The 27,912-nt window shown below is 51.2% G+C and overlaps 3 protein-coding genes across 3 annotated transcripts; 1 reads left to right on the forward strand and 2 right to left on the reverse strand.

Moving 5' to 3' along the window:
• Positions 1-1,062: 1,062 nt before the first annotated feature.
• On the forward strand, positions 1,063-5,811 carry TGME49_285250 (hypothetical protein; the record flags this gene model as incomplete). Its single annotated transcript, XM_002369142.2, has 4 exons — positions 1,063-1,569; positions 2,125-2,782; positions 3,124-3,770; positions 4,168-5,811. 4 exons carry the CDS (start codon positions 1,063-1,065, stop codon positions 5,809-5,811), a joined length of 3,456 nt encoding a protein of 1,151 aa, XP_002369183.2.
• A 2,208-nt stretch (positions 5,812-8,019) lies between these two features.
• TGME49_285240 (3-oxo-5-alpha-steroid 4-dehydrogenase) lies at positions 8,020-14,961 on the reverse strand. Its single transcript, XM_002369141.1, has 6 exons — positions 14,339-14,961; positions 13,016-13,141; positions 11,063-11,294; positions 10,156-10,330; positions 9,632-9,725; positions 8,020-9,113 (listed from the first exon to the last, which is right to left on the reverse strand). The coding sequence occupies exons 1-6, from the start codon at positions 14,719-14,721 to the stop codon at positions 9,080-9,082; spliced, it is 1,044 nt and encodes a 347-aa protein (XP_002369182.1). The 5' UTR covers positions 14,722-14,961; the 3' UTR covers positions 8,020-9,079.
• A 2,053-nt stretch (positions 14,962-17,014) lies between these two features.
• On the reverse strand, positions 17,015-27,693 carry TGME49_285230 (PRP38 family protein; the record flags this gene model as incomplete). The annotated part of the gene is made up of 13 exons (XM_002369140.1): positions 17,015-17,925; positions 18,556-18,717; positions 19,440-19,546; positions 20,254-20,401; positions 20,998-21,315; positions 22,550-22,739; positions 23,324-23,405; positions 23,690-23,776; positions 24,396-24,580; positions 25,746-25,874; positions 26,418-26,505; positions 26,810-26,964; positions 27,597-27,693. The coding sequence occupies 13 exons, from the start codon at positions 27,691-27,693 to the stop codon at positions 17,829-17,831; spliced, it is 1,845 nt and encodes a 614-aa protein (XP_002369181.1). The 3' UTR covers positions 17,015-17,828.
• Positions 27,694-27,912: the final 219 nt, after the last annotated feature.

Below are 27,912 nucleotides of genomic sequence, written 5' to 3' on the forward strand. Positions count from 1 at the left end.
TTTGCTTGTTTTTCTTCTCTGGCCTTCATGCTCGTGTATTGTTTTGCTTGCTTTAGGAGTTCGGGTCCCACTGTCGGGGTGGTGGAGCATAAATGAGTTCCTCCAGAAGGCCGGCGCGTAGATCTGGTACGGTTTCTACTCCGCAGGGGCACGAGTTTTAATGTTGTTCGGATGTCTGCGGGGTCTTTTTGGCTGTTCTTCAAAGTGCTTTGGGGAACCGCCAACGTTTTTTCGGAGATAAGGGGAGGGCGGTGATGCTACAGGCCGCACATTGTTTTTTGTCCGTGGAAGGAACTAACACCGGCTGGGGTTTGTAACCGGATTCAGGCAGGAGGCTGCTCTAATCTGTGTTGGTCACCCGTCCAGGCAGACGTGCGTGGTATTGATTTCTTTCGTTTGTTGTTACCAGGGAGGACGGTGCACAAAGTAGACGGTGAAGATCCAGAGTAGTGACGGCCCGGGGTATTATGAGTGTTGCAGCTCGGGATACCGTCTGTTGGAGAAGCGGTTGCATGTTGGTACTGTGAAACCTGCTAGCATGTGCCCGTGTGGGCCTTTGTAAGCGTATGATCCGTTCGTGGCCGATTCTCTCCCAGATAAGATTGCATCTGTGCTGCTGGCTTCTGCGTGTTCAAAGCAGCGTCGAACAGTGATGTTCTTTTCGAACACAAACTACAGTGGGGGATGATCATCACCTGAAACACATCAGAACCACGTTGTCGCCTGTGGTGTTTTACATTTTGCCAGGGAACCTACTTTGTGGCAGCCCGGTGCCCTGATTTCTGGGACTGGTTCTGTGGAAACAGTGACAGGTTGATCGAAACCTACGGAATGATTCCGTGACAACCCATCGGAGGCGTGAGACTATTGGCAGTTGCGTTACAGTTCTCTTCAGTTAACTGTTGTACAGGTGTACTCTTTGGAGGAACGTGTCCCTTCCGTTATTGTGATTGGGTATCCTCGTGGTGGTTCGTTTTTTTATCAAGGCGGCTGGTTGGGAGGGAAGGTGACAGTCCGCTATCCAAGTACTTTCGTGTGCGTATCACCAGCTTTACCCGCAAGATGTTGGGACGCCGGTGTTCTTACGACAGTTTCCTTCCACCTCATCATGGCCAAAATGGTAATGGGTTCGGATCTTTGTCCTTCGACCCCACTATGGCGAACTTACTCGCACGAGCGAACTCGAATGGGCAATCAGACCAGGTGCCGTCCAGGTTTCCGTCATTGTCGTCGAAAGGTTCCAACGATTACAATGGAGCGCGCGAGATGTTCGTTCATTCGGGGATTCCATTTATCCTGGATAGCCAGGGGGGCAATCCTGGAACGACAGATATATCCGGTGGAGATGCGTTTGGTACGGATCCGGCAGTCGCGGGCCTGGACCTTCTAACTATAGCGCCTGGAACACGACATGAGCTTAACCGTTCCGGAACGGGTAGCAGCTGCGGCGATCGGCCTTCACGTGGAGAAAGCTTTCGCCGAACGGATTCAACCAATTCGGACCAGCCTCTGCTGCTATTCTCGAAAACAGATGATTCTGCTGCGTATGGATCTGGCCAGTTAGACGAGGTAGGATTGCGTGTTGGACACACCACTCTTGGGTGGAGTACCGGCCCGCGGGTAAAACGTGAACTGTTTACAAGCGTCAGTTGGATGTACTTCGGGCACAGTACTGCCGCAGGAAAGTGTGGATCATGTTAGCGGTGATTTCAGAAGCGGGTGTGGAGGGTTGGTGTGCTGCTGTAGATGGACCTTGGTTAGAAACACTGTGAGGCGGTCTCTGCGCTGAGAGGTCGTTGCACGTGATTCCCGATGGCGTGTGTGGAAGATTGTCACGAACGCGTGTTCAAATGTGTTTTTAGGGCAAGTGCAGATGATGCTCAAGTGCGAATTTCAGGTTCAACCTTTGTTGTTGTACTATGGCTTGCGGACTGCGGACTGTCCGAAAAAGGTGTGCAGAGACTGAAAATCATCGTGCATGTCCAGGTATTTTTGTTCGTCGAGACATGTTGTTTTTGCCATGAATGTCCCCGTTCATCACACATATATGAATACATGCATGCAATGTATTCATACATGTTTGTTTATGGCGATGTGCGGTGCGGTTTTTGCATGTGTTCACAGGGTGGTCCACCAGCGTTCATCACGCAGGGTCCACCGGTGCTGCAGACGGCGGAATCGGAAACAGGCCCTTCGTCGATGAGTACATTGCCGAGTGCATCCTACCCTGTTGCGGACTCTTGCTCGACGACAGCTAGTATGGAGAACTTGATAAACCAAGCAGGAGCTTCTGGTGCGCTACACAGCTCAGGACCGCGTTTCGTTGAACGAGTGCCATCGACTCTACAGTCGTGTACGGCGACAGAGTCGGGTGCTCAAACGGGTCGAGGCGAAAGTTTGTATTGCTCGTCTGGTCAACGGATGCCGATGGACAGAACAGGGACTCAACAGCGGATGACGGGGGGGAGCGTTGGGAGTGACTGTCACGGTCTGTGGCAGGGGGGTGCGCAGTTGCATGTAGCACCCGAGCAATATCGTGTGGTGTACCCGCATCAAGGCCATGGTGCCGATGTGCAGAGTAAGTGGGAAACAGGCACCGGTCAGTACCACCCTCCTCCTGGGACACCGTATGTAGGGACCGCGTACCACTGGTCCGGTGACTGGTTCGGTGCAGAGCAACAGCACCAAGGCGCGAGTAAAAATTCGTTTCGTTTTGACCAACGTGAAACCGAAGGCACTCGAGAAGGCGCGCTACCAGGGACTGGAGAGGATCAGGCAAGAGGTGAGATTCGAGGCTTTCAGTTGCTGCGTGCGTGTGATACTTGTTACCGCAGAGCGGTCTTGTGTCACCTTTATTCGATATTTTTACGCGCGGACTTGTGCGTCCATAAAAATCTTAACTGGGAGGTCGTTAAGCGGAACCAGCAGTGACGGTAATACATCGACAGTAGAGGCCGGCAGACAGTAACGCCAACATTTATTCCCAAACATTTAACGGTGATAACAAGGCAACACTCCTATACTAGTTCGGGAACGGATATTTTGTCCTCTAGGTCCCACTCCTGCGATTCCGCGCGTGGAGAGGAACATTGCTGGCGCAACACATGTGCGGTGTGCATGCAGCCCTTTCGGATTCTGGAGTGATGTCGCTGACGACTGACGCATACTTTTCAGCAGCGCATTCTGAAGCTGTTTCACCAGCATCATCTGTGCCGTCGGATAAGGGCTGCGTCGCCCACCACGGTGTTGCTGCTGATGAGCCCGGCTCCTGTTCTGCAGAGGGAGCGCTGGATGGGGTTTCTTCTTCGGGCAACAACGCGATCAGGTCGTCTTCCTCTTCTCTGGCTCCACCGACGGGGAATTCGACAGCGACAACTTCGCCTGGAATTGCAGCAGAAGCCAGCTGCAGCGGTTCACTTGCAGCTCCGGACGAAGCGAGTGTTCTGCCAAGCAGGACAACTGGGACCACCAGCAGCAGTGACTCCGGTGATGCCCATTCGGAAGGGGGCGATGGCTCGGAAGGTGGGGATCGGTGTATCACCGAGCTGACGAAGGGAAACAGGTGTATTCGGGGAGCCCCGAGAGCGACAGTGCAGCAGCTCTATGGCCAGACCTACGATTTGGAAGCTTTGGCTCTGGAAATCGACCGCACTTCTCTGGACGCAATGGACACGGGCGAGATCCGGAGAGACTACTATCCGGGTGTGAAGTTTCCGGTTGGCGATTTGGGTCGGAAACTGTTGTTGATCGCTGTGCGAGAGAAAATGGAGGTAGGCCACGATTGAGTAGCGGGGGCAATGGAAGATCTGAACAGCTGGCCAAAGTCATAGTATACACCACCCAGAAAAAGGGAGTTTATAGCAACTCAGAAATGTCACATTATAATATGTAATGGGGAGACTAGCTTTAGCTTTTACCTGATTAGTCGTGCATGCCTAATGACATTGTTTTTTTAGGTCCCATTTGTGTGGATATTCAGAATTTGGTGGATGTAATGTGGCGCGGCATATTCCGATGGCATCCGCGGGGCGACTTTAGTGGCAGCGTACATTCGTACATAACAAGAAAAAGTGTACAGATGGTATGTATAGTGTTGTGTGTGGTAGGGGTTTGCGAAGGGCAGAGTTTACAACAAACGCGGTCGCTGGAGTGTTTTGTCGCATGCAGGCCGGCACGTGTGGACAACTGAAATTTCTTACGTTGACTGACCTGTTCCGTCTGGCGTACGAACTGGGCATGTGGAGCTTCGCGCTGAAGGTTTCGATGGCATACAAAGCTGGCGGGTTGCGTATTCCAAAGGGAGGCCTTGGAGGAGGTAGAGGTGGAGGCGGAAGGGATGAACTTTGGTGTGCCAAAGAGAGTCGTCGCCGTCGAAAGGGACGGAAAAGCAACAGATCGCGGACGAAGGCAGGAACTGGCAGAGTCGCCAAGGCTGATCAAGATGGAGACGCTTTAGAGGACGAGGAAGAAGAAGAGCATCTCGACACCATGGCGTGGCCGCCCCAAGGCAAGTTCCAAGCTGGAGGCGGTAGAGTCGACTTCGGTGAGGAACGCGGCGAGATTAACGAAGGACACTTCGTTAATGAAGCGGAGAGCAAAGGGATAAACGCGTGGGGTATGGACGACACGAGGGGAATGTACATTCATGGGCTGTCGGAAGGCCCGATAGAAACCAGGGACGGTGGAGACTTCAGACAGGGACAAGATCTTTCGGCCCAGAAGGCTCCTGAAATTTTGGCGAGTCGCGAGCCTGCCCAGTTGCGAGGCTTGCTGCCGGAGGAAGAGCTGCAGTCCATGTGTCACGGAAACTTAATGGGTGAACACGTAAGTCAGCAGGCGCAAAGCGTGAAGGGACAGTTAGACTTTGACGGCTACGCAGAGCAGGGAAGCGAATTGGGAGCGACTCAGTGGCCGGGACAAACGCAGTCTTCGTTGGGGGAAGGGGGGGCAGAGGAACTGGACAACCAACCAAGTTTGCGCACATTGCGAGTGCGAGCGAGGCCTTCTCGAGTGAGAAGGGGAAGGAAACGCTCCCGGACGCAGAATTTCGAGGGAGAGGAGAACGAGGCAATGCCGTGGGAGACAGACGGGCAAGAAAATGTAGGTTGGAGGTACGATGGGGGGCTGGCGGTTCCGTGCGCGTTCAGCGCCGACAACCCCGCTGTGTTGGGAGCTCTTTCCGGTAGTTCTTCAGTGTTTGTGTATCCAAAAACACAACACCTGGAAGCAGGCGTGGTGCTGGCGGGTAGAAGAGAGGCGGGGCCCAGCAGGGAGAAGGTGGCGAGGGTAGAGGGGAACACCAGCGACGGTTTTGAATTGGGTGACCGTTTCAATTCAGGCACAGACGCACGCGAGTTCCAGTGCCTACAGTCAGCCGGCGCGTCTGATGCCACGCTGATGTCGGTTCTTCAAGGTTCGGGTGTGCAGACCGAAGAAGGGGGAGACCCGACGGTCGAAGTGGGAGGACTACTTCCACCTCCGTCCGATGCAGTGGAAAATGGATGTCAGAGCTCGGTGTCGCCAGCGGAGTTTGCAAACAAAGACTTGTATTTTTACGGGCAGTTGCCATGTGCTGGTCCGGAAAGCGTAGGGACCGGGCGGACAGATCTGAACACCTCTTCGCTTGGGGACGGTAACGTGAATTTGGAGGTGTTTCGTCAGACAGGCGGGGTAGACTACAGCTTGAAAGGTCGCGGCCCACCCGACTACGATAGAAGTTCTGGACAAGAAGAGCAGAACCGTGCCCCGTTTTGTCAAGTGGCCGACGATGCCGGCGCCGCCGTTGGCGACTGGATTAGCGGGAACCACTAGTTTCACGGTTTGCAAGTGGGTATGACTTGTGTTTTGTGGGGAAATGTGTGCCGTAATCTCGGAAAAGATTAAGTTCATGCATTTGGATCGCTGTCCGGCGAATCGCGGCGCTGCGTGACGTTCCAGGGGGCTGCGTTCTGTCGCGCCATCGCAGCAGGGAAAAACGGTCTTCTTAGGTTACGTGGGCAAGGCGAACCGAGTGTTTTCTCGGTGTGTGGTGGAACGCAGAGGAGACAGGTATCGGTTTGCAAACGCGCATTTGGTGCTTTCGTCAAAAGAAGCATACTTTTCACATGAAGTGAGATCTCTATTTCCTAGCGACGCGACAGGTAAATCTTCGTGCGTGACGCTTTTGGGGGACGCAAATTACTAAATGGACTCCAGTATGTCCTTCTTCGCGAGAGTCTGTGTTGACGAGCCGCGCCACTCTGTGGTTAGTGCAGGTTCTGTGTGAAACTACAGGTGGAGAAAGTTTCTTGAGTAGTGAAGTTTTGCAAGTGAATTCGTGCCAGGCGTGCCTTGAAGAACGTCGCCGGGGCGGCCGGACGGCTGCGCAGGTGTTGGGTTTGGATGCAGGTTATGTTCCGAATTATAGTTTTTGCAAGTGTACTGCCGTTTTGCTTCCGTTTCTGTGTTTATGCATGCGAACCACCGCCGAGTGTTGTAAAGTAGCATTGGTCTTTCTGTACGCGAAAACGAGGTGGAAGTCCCGCAAAAACGTTTGGCTCCTCGTTGTACCAAAAGGACGTAGCGGAGTGTTTTTATTTTGCAAAATGTGAAATGAAACGCATGGTACCAGGGAAAACTGCACCTTCATAAATGACGTATCTTCGGCCGTTAAACCGCCATGCGAAGAACGGCGTTCGCGATCATGAGTCTCAGGTGAACGAGATGCCTCAGACATTTAGCGTCTGTCATTAACAAATGAGGATAAAAAGCAACATTCATCGATGTACCGTAGCTGTAGATTAATGCTAATTTGAGAGTGTCTCTCGTGTGACACTACCCTGATCAAAGCGTCTCAAGATAGCACCGAAGATAGATCTAAAATTGGAGTGGGGTGGGGAAAGAAGGTTGCCTCCCAAATACAAGGAAAGAAATCAACTGTGCAGTACCTGAAACAGCCAATTTGAGGTTGACAGTTGGCCAGACCTGCCAACGAGGATGTACAGAAACGCCGAGGATTATTCACGGTGGAAGGTTGTCGCTCAGGTGGTGTAGAAGCAAGGGAGCTGGCGGTTTAACTGGAGGTACTGTAACATTCCCGTCCCCGTTAGGGCAGACAGAAACGTTCTTTCCTGCAGCACCTTCGATGTTGAAAGGGCACACGTGGTTCGCTAAACGATTCTGGTGCCGAATTGGGAGGGAAGAGTGGCAACGACTCGAGTGTTCACGCTCCTCCAACTCTGTAAGAAGACATACACATCATCGAGACGCTGCGAAAGACGAAACAGAAATGTTACCGGGGAGACACTTTACCAATTATACGTGTGGTTGGTCGGGGCCCACGGAAAAATGTATCCACGTGTGTTCTAACAACGTCTAGGTAAAGTTTGTAATGGACAGGAAGTTGGAAACGTGCTCTCGTCTTGCGAGGGCGAGAGACAGCTTTTTGAGGTGGAAAGCCGCCGCCGTCGTCAGGTCAGCAACGGAATTTCTATTCGCTTACTTTGATGCACCACCTTGTGATTTGTCCTGATCACACTGCGGCTCTCTTTTTTGTAACAAAAATCATTCAAATGAAGAGAGTCGTTTACTCACCAGCGCAATTCCTGGGCACACAGTCCACCGTGGCTACATGCACGCTTTCGTGGCTGCAGGTCGTTTTCTTTCAGCATTCGCAATGAATCTGCATAAACGTAGCACCGTAAAAGACTAAGCTTCATTATGTTCGACCTCCTAAACACTGGATATGTAACTCCGTGCCGCCCAGACCAAGTCACACCCATCGAGTGCAAGCTGCTTCAGCTGTGTTTTTTGCCGGCAGACAGTTCCCTTGTTCATGTGTTGAAGTTCTTGCTGTGCAGTTTTCTGACCGACAAAAAAGCAGTTTCCTACGCGAGACGACTACCGAGACATTCCTCTGGTTCGATGAAATGTTTTCGAGTAATTTCGTCTCGTGAGGGCAGTGAAGATAGGAAGCCACGACAGCCTGAGTTTTCCAGCAGAGCAATCGTGCGTTCACCGTGTTCGCAACTCCATTTTCTTGAAAAAAGTAACGAGACTTACGTTCAGGCAGAAAGTGTTTGCACACGCTCCACTTGCACAAGAGCAGCGGCCGCCCACAGAACAGACTACAGCGAGAACCACGGTTGAGAGTCAGGAGTTAGACGGGGATATACGCGAGCGACAAAAACAATGGAGCAACAAACAGAAATCAGTCTCAGTACAGCGGATGCGGCGGCTTTGTCTTTTTAAGAAAAACTGAGCTCAGCTCCCTGAAAAAGATCGACCAAAGCCCTGCTGTACACTGGAGTCCGGATGGCGAGCAGGGAACTCTTCGCCGAAAAAAGGGTCATCCCTCAGAGGAAGACCATCCATGAGAACACGAAATGTGCTCATGCAGAACGTAGGTACACAATTTAGCAGTGTCGCCGAGCAAACATAGACTCCTTTCTCAGCCGCTTTGTTTCCACATAGCGGGGGCCCTTGCTCACGCAAGACGTTTCTCGGAACACAGGCCCGGTGGTTCTCGGCGCACACGCGAAGAGCAGAGGGAAGTTTTAAACCATTTTCTTGTGCAGAAGAAAAGGCGAGAGGCTGCTTGTGGATTCCAGCGGTGATATCACCTCACCCGAGTAGAAAAAAGCAAACATCGAGAGACTACGCTGGGATCGATTTGTCGCTCTACAGAGAGTAGAAGCTAGAACACACTGCGCGACCAAACACGGCAAAACCTCGGTTTTAATCGCCTTTGAGAATGGCCACGGAGCCGGAACCTAGCCTTAAAAAACACGCAAGGTTTTTGTCTTTTTTCATCCACAACAACTCTATGATGACCCATTTCTAGGAACCAGCATCCTCGGGCCTGTTCTCTGATCCAGTATGGAACTGCGCAGCTGCAGGAAACGATATTTTATGTGCTTCAGTGGTTTGATCGAACGGCAGAACCTGACGCCCCGACCTCCCACAGAGAATCCGAAGGTGTCTGTCTCTTCTGCAAAAAAAAGCTACGGGCAGCGAGCCCAAAGTCACGAGAATGAGAAAGGGCAGCGAAGAGGAAAAAGTACGTCAGTCAAGGGAGCTCGTCGATCATACAGTTGAAGGCTCAGAGAATAAACGGAATGATTGCGCGGCGATTCCTGCAGAGAAAGAAACACAACGGAATTGCACGACGGGAACAAATCATCCCGTCGCTGCCGCACATAGAGCCCTCGCGTTTCGGTTGGATTTCACTCTCATGCCGCTGCCCCCAATTCAAGAAAACTGTCGTCACGATAGAAGATACATTTGTCTTTTTTAGCGTATGGGTGGAAAGAAATAAAATTCGCCAAAACGTCCTCTTGTCATTAAGGAACACACTTGCGAAAATTGGAAACGGTTTTCCAATCTGCATCGACGGACGCCACAGAGCACGGACACCGAGCACTACAACGACGGGCTCGACTCGTGGTCGTGGAGGCTGAAAGTTTGAAAATAAAGTATGAAATAATCAGGATATAGCTCCAGCACACAGAAAAACGACTTTACTTTCGAATTTTGCAAGAAATATGGCTACAGATAGAGAAGCGGGCATTTCATGCTGTTCTAACGTTACGCATAAACACGTATTTAAATTTATTACAGTTTGGGGTGTACATACACCATGTGAGACACCCACCTGGGATAGTCCTTGAACTCGGATCGATAGTTGCGTTGCTTCTTCATCGCCCACTCAGTCATCTTGAGGAATCCAACGACTGTGAAGATCCATGCTGGAAAACGCATTCCGCACACCCTTGGAAGCGAATCTGTCAATCTTGTAGGTACCACTTCTGCGCGTAAGGTGTCTTTTATCCTCATATGTTAACCGCGGATGTAAAATACGTATCATACTCGATCGGGTTCGTCTTCGTACAAGCGCCCTTTCCTCGGATCACTCTCAACACCGCACAATACGCTGAAGACGACTCCCAGTACTGCCTCACACTCACACCCGAGGAGTGCGTTTCTCGCCGTTTCAACTCCATGTGAGCCTCGACTACACCCCATCGGAGACTTGCTTGCTGTCTGCATCACGTAAATGACATCCTATCGAGTATCCTAATACAAGACGACCTCCGCTGCTTCCATCAAAGATCTACATCTCGGAATCGCCGTCCCTTTGTGTGGAGACACTGTTCATCACGGAAGAAACAATCTTACAGGTGAGACAAGACACGAGGACGGAGAAAGTGACCCAAGAGAGCGTTTCCCAGAAGTAGTTTGCGCAGCTGACGAGGTCAAAACCCCAGCCTGACGGGACCCCCCTCTGTCGCGTGCCGCGCGCCCTGAGACTCCGGAGAATCAAGTGTGTCTTGAAGTTCAGCAACTCAAAGATCTGCGAGGAAAGGCCGAGAGAAAAACAGACGTCGATCCGTTCGCAGACGAACTGGTTTCTGTTATGTCTGCATTCTTCCTTCCAAAGGTCCAGTTCATTTCTTCAAAAAGAAACTTTCGCAGGGACGAACATCCTCAGCTGTATTAGGTCCAAAATCTAACGCGTCTACTCCCTTCGCAGCTCGCGCGCAGTCAACACAGGAAACTCCCCATGTCTGCACCTTTCCTTCTGTCACAGTTCCTAGGCTCAACAGAAGACACTGGATAGAAAAAACTTCTCGACAAAGGTTTTTTAAGCATCGCGACACATTGCACACGAAGCACGCAACACAGAACGCGTTGCTTCCCACTGTCCCTTCCACGATTCTCGCCTTTCTGTCAAATCAGGAAAAGGTCCGAGCCTCGCGATTCACCAGTCACACGGGACTGAGTCCCAGCACAGGAGAGTCGTTCACCGTTCTCTGACACATGCACACAGCTTTCGACGCTGGTGTAACAAGAAACATGAAGGAAACATGAGACGAGAACTCGATTTTCCAAACCCCCCCAAAACCCGTCTCTACCAGCGACGGGCGCGTTTCGACGAAATGCAGATATAATATGGTAAATGGTTCCGAGAAGCTCTTACGCCACATCCCGCTGCATCCACTCAACCTGCAATGGGACGTGTGTAACTAGAGGGCTCTCCCACACGAGAAAAGTCGAATCGGAAAGAGTGGCTTCGCGTTCTTACCACCATGGTTGCCGCGAGGCTGTAGATGACGAGAGGCTGGTCGTCTCGCCACATCGGCTGGTATTTCGGGTGGAAGAGAAAATATCCAACGAAGACACCAAAGAGAATCCAGTAGTGCCCACAGTTGATGGGAACATTCACAATCGGCATCGTGCTGCTGCTGAATCTGTGGACGAAGAGCGTCTCCAGCTCCCGCTTCATGAAGTGGAACATCGTCAGCCAGAAGGCGACTCTGAGGCACAGAGAACCCGAACATAAGCCGACCCAGTTGATCATCAGAATGCAAAGCCGAGGGTGGGCGCAGACTCGGCGACCTCACGCGCGAGCGGTCAACCTTTCCTCTTGCTTGCGTACTCCGGGCAAGCAACACGACCAGATAACACCTGAAGCGAGAGCGTCTGTTACTGCTTGTGAACGGGGGTTTCTACGATTCGCGGACAGAAACCCGAGGAACCAAGGAACGAGGGACAAGCTGTGCGCGCGCAGGCAACAGCGATTTCCACCCTCGGAAGGCTTGTGTGTGGCTCTGAAGCTGGAGTCCTCTGATAACCCAGTTTCTTACTTGCAGCGACTTTTGTACTCTTCTCTTCATTTGACTCTATTTCCACAATGAGTATCATGTAACTAGGCTCTGTTGTCCTGACTATCTTTGTGACAGCGACGCGTGCTATTTAGCTGGTTGCGTTTCTCCGGGACTCATCACCTTGACTACTCTCTGCTGACACACCAGAAGAGGCAGCACGGTGGAGCGGAATGAACGCATGTGTAGACAGTCTGAACAGGCAAGTCTCGAAAGCGATATTCGGGAACCTAGCCAAAGATCAACTCCATGGGTGGAGTCGCAGATCTACTACCGAAGTGTCTAAAGGACTCCAAGGAAACGACGTCAGACGCGACTGAGCCCTTCTGGATGTCAGCAGACGAACAGAGACGCTCCACAAGTCTCCACCGTTCGCTCCAGAGGAGACTCGAACAGCTGAACATGGACGCAGGCACGACCCAAAAGCAGACTGTTGCCGCACCGCGCCGCATGGAATCTTCCCTCTTGAAGAACTCTGCGGCGAGTGTCTGTCCACCGCGCGAGAGGACGTACTTCTGCACCAGACTTTTCTCCGGAGGGTCGTTGACGCCATAGATCAAGGCAGAGCAGCAGTAGAAGAGAGGGAAAATCAAGAGAGGTCCCAGGTACTCGAGCACAAAGACAAGTCGCCAGGAAATCTGGACTCCTGCATGCAAGAGGCCACGAAACCACGCCTCAAACCACGCGATAAAAACGTCCTCGCCCTCGAAAAGAAACGTCGAAAGAGAAAGGGCCGGATGCAGGGACACACTCGTCATTCCTCTCGCTCTCGCGTTCAGACTTGCAGAAACACCTTGTGCGTTTGCACAGAACATCCGCAACCATTTCCTCTCACAAGCAGATGTCTAGACACTGCAGACACGCGGGAATATCGGCGGTTCAAGAGCGTTCGTAGCACCAAAGATGCATCCACTGAACTGGAAACTTTCTACAAGCTTTCCGAATCTAGAAGTCACTTCCAGAGGCTCCCTCGCCCTTGCGTCGAATTTACGCGACTTTTTGAGGCGGAAGTAGACGGCGGACGGTGACAAAAGCAGGCGACCCAAGCTACACTTGACTCAGGCAAATGCAGAAAATTACAGAAAGGTCACCAGATCTCCACAGGAAACAGAGAAAAGCGAAACTTGCCTCTCATACTCTACATCTGAAATATGCACAGACGACGCAAACCGTATATATGAATGTATTTTTTCTACGTTTTTGTGAACCTCCCCTTGAGCTTCACACTCGTGTGGGTTCCGCGACACCAAGCCGGAGCTTCTGAAGAGAGATTATTTGAAGGGCTGATGTAAGTGTTATCCATCAACACGAGTCCACACGACAAGCGAGCTTCCTGGAAACTTTGGACGCAGTCGCGATTCTCCGGAACCTACCTAGATCTTTGAAGACGAGAGTGGTGCCGTCCTTGACACCGTACGCCTCCAGAGGACCATCGGCCTTTACTGGAATCCCCTTTGCTGTATCGACAGTCCACCACTGTCTCTCTGGGTAGTAGTGAACTGCAGAGAGAAAAAGAATTGAGACGCGTCGGTCGATTACGGGCACCGGGGTCGCCGGAGGATACGCCTTGCAGGGTCACGGGGACCGTTGCGTTTGCATAAAGTTACTCTTGTTTTTCCTTGCGTACGCAGGGCACTCAGGACCACCAAAGAACAGCTGGAGCTGGACGTCCCGTCCGTTCTTGGGGAAACGATTTCCGAATCCCCAATGAGCTAGAGTTTCACAAAGCAGCTACCCCATCTTCCGTGCAGACACGCCGGCATCACGAGCACGAACGAACCTGCTTCAATATTCTGCGTTTTTCCACACTCGGGAGAGACTCAAAGCATCAGAGAGAGTGGCTAGACACAGTACAGACTTTTTGGGTCAGAATCAGGCGGGAGCAGAGTGCGGACTGCACGGCGGAAGGGAAATGATGCAACCGGAAGGAAGATGAAACAGCTGAGAGGGCGTTCGCATACAGGAAAGGCACTGGAGACCAAAATAAGCAGAGACGTTTTCCGCGATGCGCTTCCTTCTGTGCACCGAACTGGACCCTGGGTCATGCATCATCATAGAAGTAAAATCAGGATAAACATATCCTTTTTTACACCGCATGAACGTCGGAAGGCACCCTCTGTTTCTTTCCAGCACACTGCTCTTCAACCGAGCATCTCTTCCCTTGAAACCCACGTAGGTGGCTTCAGCGTAGCATGCGAGGGAAAAGTTAACTTCGATCATCTGCACACTTTTCAGAAACGGTTCTAAACGGTTCTGTCGAGTTGGAACTGCCTGCACGAGATCATCTACTGAAGTTGATCCTGTCTACGAGCTGCGAACTGCAGGGGATCTGGTATGCCAGCGTCACAGGCAAAGAGGAGTATGCTTCAGAATTGAAAAGGGAAAGGGCAGCGTGAAAAACATCCACAGAGGGGGCGACGGAACGACCCGACGGGCGGGGTGTCGCAGAAGTTGGGACCCTCTTTTCAGCCGGACTCGATTTTACAAATGACAAGTTATCGTCTAGGCCGTTCTGGAAAGTCCTCTCATTAGGGTGTACACGAGATTGCAGTTCAGCAAGGAAGCCGGAACGAGAACAGCAGGCACTTTTGCCCGTTTTTGTCTGAGGCGAAGCCGGGAACCCGGCAGAACCGCGCAGACCGCCGCTCTGTTTCTCGTGGCAAGTGGAGAGTTTTGCCACTTCAGCAGAAACGTACACTTTTGGTAGAAGAGTTGCTTGAATTCTTCCACTGTGCAGTCCTCGGGAAGCTCGAACGCGTCGATGAACTTCCCATTGCGCTTCTTCAGAGAAATCCTCATGGTGACCTCGTGACAAGGACGGCCTTTTGGCGGGTGTACCGACACCGGAGCGCCGCTCGACGAGTGCGACTTCGCTGGCTGTGAAGATTCGCGAATGTGGGCCGTTTTCCGAGTTCTTTCGGCGGAAAATCTTCGACTCGGGAGATGCACACACAAAAAAGTGACTCTGCGCGCGAGGCACAATAGGCCGAGAGGCGAGTGGTGCACCGGCGAACGGGACGGCGAACACCTGGACTCGACCCAAGAAAAGCGCTGTTGTCGCGACGATCTGTAGTCGCATAAAGGACGAAACTTGCAGAATTGCGGGTCCAATCGACCCGAGAAGGACCAGGCGAAAGGTTCGCGAGGAAAACGCGCCAGCGCCAGCGACCGGGGATGTGGAAAAAGAGCGACATGCAGAAACGAGCAGCGGGGCTGCCTTTTCGGAGCGACGACAGCAAACGCACGACGCAGACCAAGTCGCGGACGAACGCGCAAGGAAGTTCCGCGAAAACTTGCTGAGACAGAATCCGAAAGACCTGGGAACTCGTCCTCAACTTGGCAGACGAAAGCACCGCTGGAAACAGGTGTTTTACTCGGGGAAAAACCACCCCCACTCCTGCAGTCGAAACGTGGCTGTTCGTCGTGGTTCGTTTGTGCGAGCCGCAGAGACGAGAGTCGAGACAGACGGATCTCAAGGGATCCCTCAGGAAGAGGAACTAGCAAACAAAAGACAGTCGGAACAGAAAGATCAGAAAAGCGAGGAAGGCAGCGGCGAGAAACGAGGCAGTGAAACGAATCGCGCAAAGACAGAAAACTCTCAGTAGTGCCTTACGTGAAACAACAGTGGCGAAAAGTTTAGCAATCATGTTCAGTGTGACACTGCGGCGAGTGCAGGAATCACGCGAGAGGACTCGAAAATGGGAATCTGTTCTTTCCGGTGAGTTGTGTTGCCGCAACCTATCGACTTCTTCACGTGGAGGCTGGACTGGAACTCCACAAGTCTGTACCACGCAACAACAACGTGTGAGCGACCGAGAGCAGAGCAGACACTTTGTGCGGCTTCTTTTTGCGTACTCTCCGTAATAAAGGATGTCGCCCTTCGGTCGTCGTTCACAGCTGGGGAGGAGAAAGGCGACACACAACACGACCTCGGGGGATGTTACGCACAGTGTCGAAGGTTCTTCTAGAATCCTTCGGCCTTTCCGTCTGGAAGTCGATACACGAACGTACTCTCAGCTGTGACAACTGTCATTCCTCTTCCCACAGGTACTGAAATTTTCAGTTGATTAGGTGCCTATATGGCTAGGCCGTTGTAGCAGGTAACATCCTAGATCCCCATTCTGCTGGTACATCTCTCCTTAATAAAAGTTGAACGCTAGCAAGTGCACAAAAAGGTGCTTCTAAGTATGTCTGAAAGCTATTTTGATACCCGAAATTATTGGAGTACGAAGCTTTCCACGTTCTTCTTAGTGGTCTGCATCAAGAGTGTTCCTCAAGACAAAACAGGGCTTGCCGCAGAGGAAGTGTGCTGTGAAATCCAGAAAAGATTCTGACAACACAGCAACACTGACTAAGCTAAGGAGCGTGTAGGATAAGAACAAAGCCTACAGGCTCAGTGCAGCCGACAACAGGTGTCCGGAGAGACGCTTTCCACACAAGCAGGTCGCCACAACCTTCGAAAAACTCGGCACCTAGACACACTTAGAACAGAGAGACCACACTTCGACGTTGAGATGCAATAAACAACTGTCACACTGGCCTTTTTTAATCAGTGCAGTCGTACTAGGTGTGAGGACAGAGAAGTCATCCCCCCCGTATCTAACGAACCGATTCATTTGTGTCAGGTTTGAATTCTTGTACCGCCCGATTTCAGGCTTGATGCCTCTGAGCTTCCACCAACTAGATGCCCATGAAACGTACTTCGGTCACTTCGCCAACAGGATTCAGTCGTGGAGAAATGACACTCTCACGCCAGGGGGAAAGACTGTAGATGCGCCACAACACAATCGAGATCCGACGCCGACAAAAGGCACACAGTGGGTAACCAGTAACCGAAGAAAAAACGCTTTTACCGGATGCTGACTGTCGTCCCGAAAAAAACCAAATGTCTTCACGCGGAAAACGGCATGCTCAACACACGGACGGTGTTTTCAGTTCATGTCTTCCACGAAATCCACCTGGAATACACCTGCGTTAGCTGTGACCCTTGTGATCTGGTTGCCCGCGCGTTCGCACGGACGATAAATGGCAATTTCTTCGTACCCAAGGGCTGCCGGGTGTGTTTCGAGTCTTTTTCGAATACACAGATCTTGTAATCTAAGAGCAAGGAAAGGCTGCGCGCGACACTGCTGCAGGTAGGAGATGTCGCCTGACGAAAGATTCTATTTTTATTAGGAAGTAACGTTTTGAAAGAGGCTTTTTTCAGGTCCGGTTCTGGAAGCAGTTGAAGTCGCACGCGCTACGTGAGTGTCAGACAGACCAGCCAACTGAATTTAAACCGAAAAGTGCTCTTCAGATGGCGACTGCGGGAAAACAAGTACGTTTTCAGTCCTGCAGGAGCCGTCGCCCGACTGGCACTGTATGTCGTCCTTGGAAGCCAAAAAATTCTCTGTCACCCAGAGGAACAATCGTTGTAAGACGCGTCGTTTTCACACTTTGAGCAAAACATCTGTAAGAATAGAAGAATTCTATGAGACACTCCAATCTGCAAGACACCTTTCCTGGCGCCATCACAGCAAGTCTCCGCGCTCTGTGCATGCGTGATTTTTACTTCGAATTACCAAGTCCCTGAGGAAGCGCGTCCTCTATGTCCTTCAGTGCCACTTTCCGCTGCTAAAAAGACAGAAGGTAGGTCGGCCACTGAACAGACACGTCCTTCATTTTACGGTTTTCTGCATCCCAGAACAGCACCGCTAGTCGTTGTCCTCCATACGTCCGTCTGCATCTCAAAGCAACGCCTCTAGTCCTTTTCTTCCGCCAGAATGGTGCGAACCTGAAAGACGTAGCGTGTGCCGAGTTCACAGTGAAACACCTTGAAACGTATCCAGTGCTCCAGGACAGGTGAAAGCGGGCGAAAAGCCCAGCTCAGGATATACGCGAGAAATGAAAATGTGGAACTCAACACACACCGACAGTTTGGAGGCTCGAGACTCGACCCAAAGATGCGACTTTCCTCTCAACCTCCCTCCCGCTGTCTCGTCTTTCTCTCGCTCTTTGTCAAAAAACTCCCTCTTCATTTGCTTTGGTGAACGAAAATCAAAGAGGAAACCGCAGTTTTTCCGCTCTCTTTCGAGGCGCAGCTGAAGAGCTTTTTCAGCAGGCGTGACTTGGAGTTCACGAAGACCTCGAAGAAGCAAACGGATCGAGTAACTCCCGCTTCTTTTCGCAAATGAAGACAGACGAAACTCAACGCCCGCCTCCTCCAAGTCGCATGACTGTCGGAAGTTCCCCGTCCTGCGTTCGCGGGTTGTCACTTGTCGCCTCGGCACTGCTTCGGCTGTACCTGCGAAGAGAAAAAACAAGACGTAACACGCACGAGAGCGAAACATGTCGACACCTTCATCGTTTTTTCATATTCAACACACGCCACGAAGAGCGACATGACGCTCCGCACCAGGCGGCTCGTGTGAACGCTTCAGCTGGGTACCGAAAAAGAAACAAAGGGACTTGTTGAAAAGCACTCGACTAACTAGAGACATTTGCATGCGTGACTGAAAGACGCGGTCAAACGAAATTCGCCCCCGAATAAAGTTCTCTTCAGAGCAAACAACGCGGCGTGGGAGTGCTGGCCGAATCTCCACAGAAGTGCCGTCTCAACCATGGTTCGCGAACACAGCAGCACTGCACCTCGTCATCGCAATATTTCTGCGAATCCGAAAAGACAGACTGCGCTCGGAGACACTTCGACCACAGTCTGCTGGACCTCGTGCCTCCGCATATAAGCCGGACACGGCAGCGGCTCGACGCGTCGCGTTTTCCCACCCTTCTGGAAAACGGGAGTCTTCCTCGATGCGAAATACACAACTGCCGGCGTGAAATCGTGCTTGTCTGTGTTGTCCATTAGTGCAGTCCGTCTTAGCATCTCAGGACTTCTGACGTCGATGGTTCTTCAATTTGACAATCCCGTGCTCACCTCTCCATCAGCTGTTGCATTTTCTTTAAGTGTTCGTGAGAGGGTTCTTTCGGAGTGGTACTCGAAGGTTCGTTCAAAGACGAAGAAACAGGCGCACTTCTGGAGTCGCGGTCACTTCCTTGCTTGGGCTGCTTGTTCCCGCTTCGCCCATGTGAAGGAGATCTGAGACGTCGAAAGCGAAGCTCAGAATCCACAGGCATCTCCACACTTGCCCGTTTTCAGAGCTCGAGACAGGTGCGCCTGACTTGGGAACGTCAAGTCCACAAGGATGTCCAAAGGAGGAAGGCAGAAAAGAGCCACACAGCCCAGAAAGAGGACTCTGTGCACGAGCTCCTACGAACGTGAACGTCGCAGTACTTTTTCAGAAGACTGGCGCATGTTCAGTGATGTAGAAATGTGTAGGTTACATCAAAAAACGAAAGGGGCGAAACTCTCAGTTCATCCAACGTTCATGCATGTGCATGGGTCGACACAACTCCGCAAGCACAAACTCCACACAGACAAGTCATGCATATGTACTTCTGAATACTCATGAGGTATACAATTCGTGATCTAATCTGAGCAAGACACTTTACATAAATACATATATATATATATATATACACATAAATACGTATATACACGTAGAAAATAATTGTGTGTATATATATGTATATATATATATATATATGATTAATTTTGAGCTACACAGTACATACGTAGAGTTATACATATATATATGCAGGGACATATGGTTTATGGATTTGAAATGGTTTCTTTTACTGGGTTTTGTGAACTCCACATTTTCTAATGTCTGCATAGCGCACGAGGGCAGATAACTTCGCTCTGTTTGCTGTGGTGCGGATGGCCAGAAGTTCACAAAACGTCCCTTGGAAGAACTCTACCTGTCTGTTTTCCTCGAGGATCCGCGATGCGAGCGTGAAGACTGAGAGGGATTGTTCAGCCGCGACGACAAAGACGACTTGTACGAAGTAGGTCTTCTCGCGTAGTCCTGCAGAGAAAGGCAGAAGTTTCCTACAGCTTGTCCCCACTCTGTTGCGATACTTCTCTAACTACAGGTTGCTTTGCGGAGCTGCACGAGACACTTCAGAAGTGTGTCTAACAGCGAAAGGGATACCGACTCAATACACCATTTTAACACACGATCTCGAGCGTACACAGCGCGAACCGCTGAACTCTGCATTTTCACGCGCAGATCGAAGAAAGGCCTTTGACAACGTCGCTTCGATGCACAAACATGCGAGCAAGTTGAGGGAACACCTTCGAGAGCTGAAAAGCAAACAAGTGGAACGCATTTCAGCGACGGATGTACACCTGCGGGTTCAGCTCCTGTCTTTCTCTCCAGCCAAGAAAACAGAAGTACGCTTGTGCTCTCTCGACTCTGAAACAAAAAATACTCGAGGCTTCTCTGATCCCCTCCTAGTCGATCCCCCTCGGAAACACCCCAAATATGCATATAACTACACACGCATATATATATATATATATATATAAACTATCTGCACATGCATCTACATACAGCTACACATATATGCATATATATATATATATATATATATGCGTGAAGAGTTGCATGTGCATAGAGAGTTGTACTGGTGTGGATGCAGGTAGTCGGAATTCGACGAAAATGTGAAGTGTTGAAAGTTGAGGAAGTTTGAGGGGAAGCTGAGGCCTGCGTGCACCGAGGGATGAGCGCACCTTTCCAGTTGCCAGCGCTTTTTCTCTTTCTTTTCTTCTGAATTCCTTCAGAAGGTCGTGCTGAGTCTTTGCATGCGGACTGGTGCCCCGACTCCGGCTGCTGCTCGCGCTCCGACTGTCGCTGCGGCAGCCACTTCTGCTTCGACTTCTGGAAACAGCCCGTGGAAAGGAGAAGAATCAAAAAAACGACAGATACAGAAGAAAGTGGAGGGAAAGAGCGGAACAGCAAAATGGGTGGAGAAGAAGGCAGAGAAGGAAGTCACGACCAGACAGAAAGATAAAGAAACAGCAGGCGAGAAGGAAGAAAGACACACAACACACAAAAGCAAAAGAACACGAAGCAGGAGGCGACTGCTGAAACGCTCATGAGAAACACAGCTTCAGCAAGTTGCCTGAATCTCTCAGTTTTTTCTCCGAGTTTCAAGCGTGAAAATTGAATGTTCACTGTGTGAAGGGTTTCACACGTGCTGCTTCCAAACGGAAACGCGCGTTTTCCCCTGACAACTCGATGAGGAAGAAACCTAGACGTTTTGTAGATTGAAAAATATTTACTCTTGGAACTGGGCCTGAGAGAGACAGATCAAGTCTCCACGAAAATGCTGTGCAAAGACGCGCTGGAGCGAACGCAGCTCGCTTTTCGTTTGCCTCTAGGAGAAGTCTTAGACCACGACAACCACAAAAACCTCGTTTTTCAGTACGAGTTGTGGAGAAACGAGTCTCCGCTCTCCCCGTGATTCAACTTGCCTTCTCTTGTGTCTCTCTCCTCGCTCAGACCGAGTGTTTCCGTGTCTCCTGTGCGGAGACGCTTTTCTGTCTTGTTTGCGTTGTCTCTCCCGACTTGCGCTGGCGGACCTCGTTCTTCGGCGCCGGTCGCCCTCGCTTTCCCCGGGGCGCTCTTCGCGTCCATCTTTCTTGCGCTTCTTCTCCTTCTTCTCCTTCCGGAGCAGAATGACCAAGCCGAGATCAATTAACTCCTCGTTCCCGTCCTCGACGAGCACCCACACTCCCGCGGGGCGACTCTCCAGATCGACCGATATGATTTCTCCTTCCAACCAGTCCCCTCTGCAACACAAACGCGAAAGAGACGCGCCGGCGACGAACAAAGGTGCAGCAAGGAAAAAGAAAAAAAAGAAAATGCGGTGGCCTTCTCTGCGGAAGCGACCGGCGGGAGTGCGCAGAGAGAGAGAGAGGATAGCCGCACAGAGAGGAGACACGAGGTACCGACGACGAAAAAGCACCTAGACACAGACATCTCGCTGGCGGGGAACAGAGAAAAAACTCTCTGAGGCGCGATGCTTCCGAGGCAACGTGAAACGAAGTCAAGAAGGCGACGCCACTCAGAGAAGACGCACGTCTGAAAAAAGGTCAGATGTGACAACAAAGCGCTAAGAACAGAGAAGGACGCGGCTCACCCCTCATCTGCAAAAAAACTTCCCGTCAGTCGAGACTGAAAATCTTCCACGGAGTGCGAGCGAAACACAAGACACACAGGACAGACCCCTGAGCAAGCATCGAGGAATGCTCTCTGCGAGAGCTTCCTCAGCCGCCGTCTTCGCATGCGTCGCGACACGCACCACAACGGAAGGCATGCAGATTTCCCTGCATTTCTGTGGAAGTCGTAGAAATCACTTCCCAAGTGAGGAGAGGCACAACAGAGTCTGCAGGAAAAGATGTGATATGAAAGTCTGCTCCTTCCAAGAGACGCGGAGACAAGAAACGTCGACGCAGGATAAATGCAGAGAGAAGACAGAAAGAGCTAAAGACAGAGACACGGGGCAACAGTGCGCTAAAAATGCGAAGGGACGAATCAGAGGATACACGAAAAGAACGAGGGCGATCCGAATGACAGAAGATGCACGGAGAGCATTAGGGTAGCTAGAGAGATGGAGGACAGAAGGCAAGGGGAGCAAGAGAAATAGACGATAATCGAGGATCCACAGAGAGAGACGATGAAGATGAAGAAGCGGGGTAAAGAGCGGCAATGCGTGGTAGAGAAGACAGAATCTCGAGGACACAGACGCAGGAAGACCGGTGAGATGGCAGTCAACAGACAAAGTAAATTGGGAGACACAGGATGCACAGATAAACACAGAAAACGGTAAACGGCTGACAGACGAAAGACCTGGAGACAGACGAAGCGCAGGCTGAACAGAGCGATATGGAAAAAAGTCGGCAAAAGTGGGGCGGGGGGGGGAAAGGGGAAAAAAATCGGAAAAAAGGGGAAAAATAGGGGGAAAACAGGAAGAAAAATGGAAGGAAACCGGGCAATCACCATTTTCAATGTGTAAAGACTTACTTGGAGCAGGCGAGAACAGAGGCGCCTGCGACGAAGCGGTCGATGTCTGCCGTGTTTTTCGCTTTTCTTCTTCTGTGCTCATCCATCGCCATTAACTGCGTTCCGTACAAATTCTTCACTTTCACAGGAAGGCGAGGAAGCACCGTGTTGAAGTACTTGTCTTCCATGATCAGCGACTCGACGTACTCGCCTGAGAGAGGACAAAGTCTCAGCTCAACTCGATTGCGTGCACAGTGGAGAGAACCGGCAGCCGAGACCTACGCAGGAAGCGAATGCTTTAGTATTCACGATTCCTTGCTAGGAAGTCTATACCACGGGTCGGTCTTCTCGACTCGATGCCGAAGATCCTTTTATACCAGGTCCACGTTCCAATGTGCTTGCAACGCTTTTCGCAGCCACCTCTTTTCCCACAAAAACAAGGAAGGGAGCAGAAAACGAGAACCGCGGAAGAAAAACGGAGAGCGGACAAGAGAGAAAGAGGTAGAGGAAGAAAGAAGAAAGAGGAAGAAAGAGAGATTGAGAAAGATGAGGAGAAAGGAGAGAAACACCCACAAACGACGCGAGACAGGGGTAGAGAAACAGAGAGGGCAAAAGAAAGGAGGGCAAAAGAAAGGAGAGAGGACGAGGCAGGAAGCTCCCGCACATGCGCCCACTCTTTTCTCTGAGACAGCAGTCAAGAGGACCCTGAAGAGACTTTCAGAGAGACACACGAACTCTGTCGGAAGAAAAAGAGGGAAGGCGAAACAGGAGAAACACGAACGAACTTCTGCTCACCCATCGTCGTCGTCCTCTTCGTGTCTGAACTGGCAGCAAATACTTCATCGTCAAGGAAGTATTGTTCGTACCACTTCCACAGCTGAAAAGAAGTGCGAAAATAACAAACGAAGTCGCAGCCCTGAAGCGAAGGCCGAAGACTGGACGTCTCACTTCCCTACTTGCTTTTTCCTCTACCTACTCGAGTCTCGAATCGCTTCTATCTCTCTCTCTCCCTCTGTCGACCTTCGTATTTCTCGCAATGCCGCGAAGTCGGGAGGAATACATGTCTCAGAATCCGCTTCCTTCCCCTCTCTTTTCATACGGCGAAAGAAAAAAGCGACCGCGAGGAGAAACCTCCTCTCTTGCAGAACTCTTTTCCCTTACCTTCTCCGGAGGATGGACATAGCGCAAATAGAGGAAGCCTGTACAGCGGACGTAGGGAGAGTCCGAATAGTCCAGCAGTTGCTCCAGCTGAAAAGACAGTCGCACGGAGAGTCACCAGCATGTTGAGGTTCTTCAGTGCATGGATATTTGAGCCACCCTCTACTGTAGAAAATGTGAGATTCGACACCCATTGCGCTGACGATGACTTTGCAGTCTCCTCCCTGTGGGTCGCACTGAAGACCGCAGGCTTCTGGATTTGAAATGTAGACGGGCAGGGCGAGTCTTTCTACTCTGAAGAGACGCTGTTTTGCTAAATCGATGCTCCGAGGCACCCTCTGTCCACCTGGAACGAAACCCCCAGAACAAAAGAGACAGGGAGAGCAAGCGACCAACAGAAAGGCGCAGAAGAGGCGCCACACAGAGACGTGGAGAGGAGGACGCAGACACGGAAATCGACAGCCAAAAAGCAAAAGGCAGAGGGAGAAATCCTTCTACGAAAGCCGCGCGAAGCACGGGAAACCGACAGAGAGAAAACCACAGAGAAAGATGCAGAGAAAAAGGAGACAATCCAGAAAGCAGACAAGTAAGAAAAGACATAGAAGAGAGAAGAGAGAGGAAGAGAGATAGAAGAGACGGGAGGAGAGAGAGAAGAGAGAGAAGAGAAGTTAGAGTGAATTGAAGAAGATTGCCTTTGAGAGAATGTTACCTGTTTAGTTGTTAGCTTCATCGTGAAAAGCTTGTAGAGACAGCAGAAGAGAGTCGACGGCGCGCGAGAAGAGCCAGAGCAGTAGGGCTCCGCATGTTGTGCGTACTGCGTGATCTCGTCGACAACTTCGGGAACAGTTTTGAGTTCGTGGAGAGACTTGAAATACTCGGAGGACAAGATGTTTGCTGAGGAAACGCACAAAAAGAGAAGAAAGGGAACAAAAAACCTCCTGCATCTACAGAAGGGGAGAGACAGGAGAGTTTTTCGTGGTCGTATTCCATGCACATGATATATTCCTTCATGTTTGCCTGGGGTATATGTACACCTGAACTTACAGTGTATATACTGTTTGCTTGTAGCAGATGCATTCCGGTATCGCGCCCAGTGTTGTTGCGAGACAAGCGAACGTCGCAGCCTTTACAGGTACTGTAGTCCTACAGTGATTTGAATGCTTGTAGCGGAATTTTCCTTAAAAACGTCTGCAATTAAACGTGTTTGGCATTTCCCCTCCGTCTTCTCAAGCGAACGTTCAAACGCACTATCGACGAATCGTCTTTTCTGTTATGTGCACAATGCAGCCTCGGAGCAATGGCTCGTGCGCGTCGACAGAGACACGAAGAAAGAGGAGGAAAAGGCCGATCTCACAGACTCTGAAGTCCTGAGAAGAGAGAAGACCTTCTCTACCTAACTGTTGAGCGCCAGCAAATCAACACTTGCTCAGGGAGATCGGAACCCGCCACAGGCGAAGGAGAAGAACCCAATACAGAAGAAAAAGAAAGTCAAGGGAGAAACATGTCTCCAGCGCGGACTCGCGCGCGGGTGTCTGGAAACATGTATTGGTGAACTGCACGTTGTGTGTAAAGTGCGAAGGTCTTTCCTTGTCAGCAACAGAGACGCCACGAGAGAGGAGAAGAGAAATTGTTCCCCACAGAAGACACCGCTGTGAGGAAGCCCAGCCCAATCAAGTGTGATGGGCATCTGGGATCCGTTCCGAACGTACTAGGGGAACAGCAACTTCAAACGAGTAAAAAACTACACAATGCACGCAGCACGATGGCCGTGGGACGGTGAAAGAGAACACGAAAATGCAGAGAACAGAGAAAGCCGCCCTAGAAAAGGTGAGAAAAGAGTTGGCAACTGAGGAAACACGAGAAGAAGCATAACGAAAGAGAACGCAGAACTGGGGGGGAGAGAAAAAAAATACGGAAAAAACGGAAAGGGAACAGACACCTCGGAAAAAGCACGAAAGAATGCAACAAAAGAACTGGCCAGAAATACCACAAAAGGAGAGCAGAAGAACCGGAAGACGGAGAGAGAATTAAACACGCAAAAATGTGCAGAGAGACCTACATCTGAGGAGAGCGTTGACGTTGTAGGTGGTGCTGTCCGTCATCTCCACCATATTCCGTTTCATGCCGTCGTCATCTTCTTGCTGCTTCAGCTCGCGCTTCTGAAGAATTCCCAGTTGCTGCGCAAAACCTGAAGAGGAAGAAGAAAAGACGCAAGCTGCCGAAAAAGCAGTGGACCGACAAGCTTCTCGAAGCCGAGACCTGAAGAGACCGTCGAGTCCGCAGGCGGACAGACAACCGGGCGTTCTCCCTCAGCAAGAAGAAGGACGAAAAATACAGAATACCGCGGCGGAACATAGAGACCCGACGAGCGGAACACGGAAAAAAATAGGGAGACTGAAACAGAGAAAATGTGTAAGAAGAAAGGAGAATAAAAGGGCAGAAAACGGGGACCCGAAGACAGCAACCTTGGACACGAGGAAAGAAAACACCTCCCGGAAAAAAGAAGAAAACAACGAAAGCCACAAGCAGAGAAGCCGTACCTCAGTGCGGCGACAGAGGAGAGAACCGGAAAAACGACGAGAGAAGAAAGATAAAACAGCGCGGAGGGCGACAAACGAGAAGTAATTTGAGAAGAGAGGAAAGCGAGGCCAACAGAGAAGAGAGAAAGGAGAGAAAACAAAGAGATAAAAAGAGAGACCGAAGAGAGTGTCGAGTATGTGGGTCAACGTACTTTTATATTTTCGACAGAACTTGCAGTGAAGTTGAGGCTTCGTGTGCAGGTGGCACCTGTTGACTGCCCAGGTGTCGCCGCTGTCTTCCTGAACAATCGAATGAAACCACGAGATACGAAACGCCTGACCTCCCACAATCGAGATACACACGGCTGTGCCTGCAAACGGAAGAGACACAAGTCCCTCGAGGAAGAGAGACAGAGAAACAGTCGCCAACCTCGTCTCCTGTTCTGTTTCCTCTCTGTCGCGCTCGTGTGTCGCCCTTGAATTTCTCTCCTCTCCAGTCTGTCTTCTCCTCCTCGACACACCTCTCCCTTCACATGCTTCTTTCTGCTCTTCACCTCCCCCCTCCGTCTGTCTCGTCTGCTCAAGTCTGTCGCGTTTGCCTCACCTCCGCGTCGACGGCGCCCACGGCGGTCGTCGCTGGGGGTCCAGGCGCCGCGACGACCGCCGGTGTTCCCGCGGAGACACCAAGGCGGTGCGGCAGAGCCGCAGGCGGCGCCGCTGGAGCGCCGTAGAATCTGGGAGCGTTAGAAACGACTCCTCCTGAAGAGAGAAGTGCAAGCAAGCAGAAATGATTGAAACTGAGTCCCGGAAAACAGCCACTCTCGCCAGGCGCGAGCGAGGCTACATCGGACGCCGCAAAAATGCCACGAGAGAAGAGACGTGAAGCGCAGCCTGCAGTTCGCTGCGGAAGCAGACGGCTGTTCTCCCGTCATGCAGTTGGAAACAGAGAAGAGAAAGAGGACGCATGCAGAGACTGGAGAAGAAAAGAATGGACTTTCTAGTTTCTCATTGAGGTTTCGATAGCATCGCAGAACGCCTTTTCGATTCGAAGCCGATAGGTTCCGTCGCACCTTCACACTTTTTCAGGGGTGCACAGAAACAGACAGACAGAGACAACAAGAACTGGAAAGAGAGACAGAAACAAGCCAGTGCTCGCCACGCGGCCCCACAGGCCGTTTGAGAACAGAGGAGCAAAGGGTACTGGAGAACATCTGGTGGTGTTCGTCCTCGGCGAACGACTCTGAACGCGATGGGCACAGACAAGGTGGAGTTCCTTCGCTTCCAGGTTGACAGTTGGCGGAGGGAACCGCACGGCAGACTCGAAGCCTTTTGCGTGAAAGGATGCATGCAGCGCTGGTGTGTGAAGAAGCGATAGGTGAAGAAAAACTGACCGGGTACCGCTGGAGTCACGGGAGGGATGCCGGCAGGCTGCCCAGACGGCGCAGGGAGAAGAGAGGAGGAGCCATAAGGAGCGGCGTACGGATACATTGTCTTCGAGAGGAGAGAAGAAACCACACGGAAACGCGGCGACCACGCGACAAAATGTTGAAGGAAAGGAGGGAGGGAAAAGAAAGAGCGAAACAAGAGTCGGCGAAAAGCCAGAAGACGGCGAGAGGCGTTGGAGAGATACGAGAAGGAAGAGAATGAGAAGACACGGAGACACAGACAGGAAACACAGCTGCCACCTCTGTCTTCTGAGGAATTGAC

Source organism: Toxoplasma gondii, chromosome V (assembly GCF_000006565.2).
Source record: "Toxoplasma gondii ME49 chromosome V, whole genome shotgun sequence".
Classification (NCBI taxonomy): domain Eukaryota; phylum Apicomplexa; class Conoidasida; order Eucoccidiorida; family Sarcocystidae; genus Toxoplasma; species Toxoplasma gondii.